Source organism: Wolffia australiana, chromosome 9 (assembly GCF_029677425.1).
Source record: "Wolffia australiana isolate 7733 chromosome 9, ASM2967742v1".
Taxonomy (NCBI): domain Eukaryota; kingdom Viridiplantae; phylum Streptophyta; class Magnoliopsida; order Alismatales; family Araceae; genus Wolffia; species Wolffia australiana.
The window spans coordinates 17,024,175-17,028,456 of NC_135843.1; the positions used below are offsets into that span (position 1 = coordinate 17,024,175).

At 38.6% G+C, this 4,282-nt stretch overlaps 1 protein-coding gene across 2 annotated transcripts; it reads left to right on the plus strand.

Annotated features, from left to right (window-relative positions):
* Positions 1 to 220: 220 nt before the first annotated feature.
* LOC144707873 (protein WHAT'S THIS FACTOR 1, chloroplastic-like) lies at positions 221 to 3,555 on the plus strand. 2 transcript variants are annotated; one of them, XR_013582568.1, is made up of 3 exons: positions 221 to 356; positions 714 to 2,672; positions 3,417 to 3,555. XR_013582568.1 is itself a non-coding variant. In XM_078581121.1 (2 exons), exon 2 carries the CDS (start codon positions 1,028 to 1,030, stop codon positions 2,402 to 2,404), a length of 1,377 nt encoding a protein of 458 aa, XP_078437247.1. In that variant the 5' UTR covers positions 221 to 356; positions 714 to 1,027; the 3' UTR covers positions 2,405 to 2,768. The 2 variants fall into 2 exon arrangements, 1 of the variants encoding a protein (XP_078437247.1); XM_078581121.1 differs by lacking the exon at positions 3,417 to 3,555 and having other exon boundaries at positions 714 to 2,768.
* Positions 3,556 to 4,282: the final 727 nt, after the last annotated feature.

A 4,282-nucleotide genomic window follows, 5' to 3' on the forward strand; every position in this document is an offset into this window, starting at 1 on the left:
TTTTCCCGTCACAAGTGATGGTGACGCCGTCCAGTTACGGAGACGTGACGGGGACGCTGCAAACCATGACGGTGACGCGAACGTGACAATTTACCGGAAATCCTCGGACATGTGACGGGACGGTGACATGACGAAACTTTCGTCACGTCACTGTCTGTCACGGATCGTCATCCGTCCCGTCACGTCCCGGACGTGCCATTCCCTATAAAAATAGGCTCAGTAGAAGAACGGGCCGGCCCAAAAAAGAAACATCCGGATCCAGTTCTAGGGTATTTCCCCAACATGAGAAAATAGGAATTTGGAGTGGCGATTTCTCCGGCCTTGATCTCCGGCGAAGTGGGTGGTCGTTGAAATTGGTGGGATGATTGTTTCATTTCCTGTCGCAATTTTGATTCGTCGGATTATGCCCTCACTGTGATCGCCTTTCCAGGAGTGAAATTTTACCCTGATGTTAAACAATGGATGTCAGGGTTTATTTAATTTGATTCGAAGTCTGATTCTTTTTTTTGCACGTCGGCGTTTAGATTCTTAGTGGGCATTGGCGAATTATTTTCAGAAGGAAACTTCCTCAAAACCGTAATCTTTGCCGTCCGGTTTCTTGTTCCGATTACCGACTTAAATGAACTATATTCTTGCGTTGGAGAATCTGCAGTCTTTATATAGGGTTTTAGCAATTTCGTATTTGGAAGTTAATTTTACTCTCTGTTGACCAGGTGGGCACGCCGAATCGAAGATGTATAAACAATTACCCTTCAAATTTTCCAATTAGTGGAAATGCATCGGTTTTGCTGTTCTATCTGCATCTGAAAGAAACGCATGCTTCTTGAATAATGCAACTCAAATGTGAAATTACTCGTTGTATGGAGCCTCTGAGTAGCTGTGCCATGTCTGATCTTAAGAGTATTTGTAATATTTTCTGCTCTCTAAGCTCATTATGAGACGAATCTTAAACTACAGCAGTAGAGGCTTTCACAGTAATGCCTAGAAGCTTTCATCCAGAGTTCAGTTTTTACTCATTTTACTCAAGATGGTGATGAACATTACAAAACTCATATCATGCCGGAGCATTATTCTTGATGGGTCAGGCTCAGCTAAGCAAATACCATTTGTTTCTTTCTGTCATGGAAATGGGATTCCATTTTGGGGGTGTTCTTCCCCTGGGTTATTGCAGCTTCGTTTTATGACAAAGGGCAGGAATGTTCAAGACAGGAGTAAGAAAAAGAGAGTCTTTTATTTAGAAAGGACAACCGAACGGTGGAAGGTTGCTTCAAAGGTGATATTTTTGCTGGAGCTACTGAGGAATGAACCAGAGCAGGTCATACCGATCCGAAGCTTAGAACAGTACAGGCAGCAGATCAACATAACAAGGCCACACAAAATTTTAGATTTTGTTCGGAAATCTCCAAAGTTGTTCGAGCTATACAAAGATAAGAAGGGTACAGTGTGGTGTGGGCTGACGAGACTGTCGGAAGAACTACTAGAAGAAGAAGTCAGACTTCAGGAAGAACACTCTCATAAAGCTGTTGAGTACGTGGCGAGGTTCTTGATGATGTCGGTGGATAAGAGGCTGAGGGTAGACAAGATAGCCCATTTCAGAAGAGATTTGGGAATTCCCTGTAATTTTAGAACAGAGTGGATTCATAGATATCCTGAAATCTTTAAAGTTATAAAATCTGCCGGCATGGAGTACTTGGAACTGGTCTCCTGGAATCCAGATTGGGCGATTACAGAACTAGAGAAGAAATCTCAGTCTACAGTTACCGAAACTGGAATTCTTGATCTTTCTTTTCCTTTGAAATTCCCCCCAAATTTCAAGAAGATCTTCAGAATAGGGGGGACATTGGAGCATTTCCAAAAACTTCCATATTTGTCTCCCTATGCAGATGCCCGAGATCTGCAACCGGGTTCGCCAGAGTTTGATAAACGCGCTGTTGCCGTCATGCACGAGATCTTAAGCTTTACAATGGAGAAAAGGCTTGTTACAGACCACTTGACCCATTTTCGACGTGAGTTTGTGATGCCACAAAAGCTGATGAGACTCCTTCTGAAGCATTTTGGCATTTTCTATGTTTCTGAGAGGGGAAAAAGGGTTCATGTTTTCTTAACTGAGGCATATGAGGGGTCTGAATTGATTTACAAGTGCCCATTGGTGCTCTGGAAAGAAAAGATTCTGTCATTGACAGGGTACAGGGGCCGTCGGAAGAATATTGGAATGTTCGATCGGTCTAATGATAACGAAGGATATGATATCTTAGGAGATGATAATGAAGATGAAATGGATGTCATGCATTCCAGTGATTCTGAAGTTATCTCTTCTATGGAAGATTCCTTGTTCATGGATGACTCAGTTATGGAGCTTCCCGAACTACTTGATGTCTCCCTCCATGGGCACGAAGCAAATTAAGATAAAAAACAATGGTCTGATAGCTAAAGAGCCAATGGTCGTTCTTCTTTGCTGTTCTAAAATTTTGATACGAGAGACGGTTTCGGCTTGTGCTGAAGTTATCTGCTCCACCGGTGTCGCCAAAATGGGATGCCGAATCCATTTCTCTGTTAATTGTTTGGTCATTTCCCGGAGTAGAAAATGCAGGGAATGGAGCTTATTTCTTTCTAAAGCCTCTCAGCAAAAAGTACCGGGCAAAATACCTTGCCATTAACGATTTTCCTCAGATGTAATGTCTACCATTCTATTTGTTTTCTTCACTGTAGCTTCAGCCCATTTCGTGGAGAATCTTGTAAATCTTAGATGAGAAGCATGTTCCTGTAAAGTTAAGCCTTGATGGTTAGCAATTTTTCGTACAAATCTGCAATGAATCAATGCTATAACTTAAAAGGGATGACTTGTACTTTTTCTTTTCCTAATTTGGCCAAGAGTTCTGGATGAATTTTGTTAAATTTATAAGATTGATTTTTAATTTTACTTCTACTCTCAATGCACCATCCTTGCACCCTAACCACATTCAAGTCTTCATTTCAGCTTACAAGGTTGCATATCTTGTTAATTTCATGTTTTTTTCAAAAGAAACAAACTTTTTTGATTTCTTAACCCATACATGAGAGACAGAGATCAATCTAAAGTTCTAGTGGCTCCTGAGATGGTATTTGACTCTTTCATTCTGTGTCTGACTGAATAAATTGCGACTGTACTAATTGTCCAGCTTAGACTGACAAGGTGACACAGTTCAATGCACATGACTCATGGGTATGAGAACAGCTGATGATTAACATTGGCATATCCTTCCGGTTTTAAATCATATTTGTCATAGAACCTAGACATTCATAAGTTATATCATCCAAAATTTTCAGTTGAAATGAACTTTTCGGTTTGTCTATCTGTAAAATTTTGAAAATATTCTTCACTTTTGTCGATGCTGAAAGAACTAAATGAAGTATGTTTCTTGTGTTTTATGATTCAGGGTGCAAAGTTCGCTTTATCTACTTTGGAATCGCCATTACGTGGCATTCATTTGATGGTTGCACATTGGAATTCACATAAACCTTGCTGACTGTTAAAAAAATTATTTCCATTTATTCCTTCATTTCTCATGCCTCTTCAGTTCAATGCAATTCCATCCATTGTTCTGAAGTTGTGGAATGGAGAAGAGTGTTGAAATCAAGTGAATCTATCTATAAAATATTTACTTGTTGAAATAGATGAAATTAAAATATTGTAGAATAACTTTGAGCCGATCAACTGGGCTACTGGCCACTGGTAAATATATTATCTCTTTTATTACCTTGGGATTTCACTGCGCCAAAGCCGAGTGCCAACTAGTTGTAAATATTTGATATTTCATAAAATACAGTGAAAATCATATACAAATCAGAAAAGAGAGCCAGAGAATTAAATCAAATTACAGAAGCTTCAAAATTGTTAAAAGTGTCCAGCATTTAGAAAATATATATTTTAACTTCACAAAATAGAGTACTAACTTTGGTAGCATTAACATGAATTCAGTGTTTTAATGATATAAAAAATAGATTCTTTTTCATCACTCAATATTAGAATACTTGGTATCAATACAGGCTAATGCACACAAGTTGGCTAATTATTATGATGGTTTTGAGAATTGTCATAAATCAGTAGTAACTATATTCAAGCATAACTTGTCCAGTTTGGATTGACTATAATAGAGGAACATAGCAGCTCCCAATTGGATATAGGATAAATCGTCTTAACCTGCTAGATAGAGAATATGCCTTATTCCTCAGATTCCATTCATTAAAGTATTAGAAACATACAGTATATTTCAATTTATTAAATTACTTAAAAATAAATATT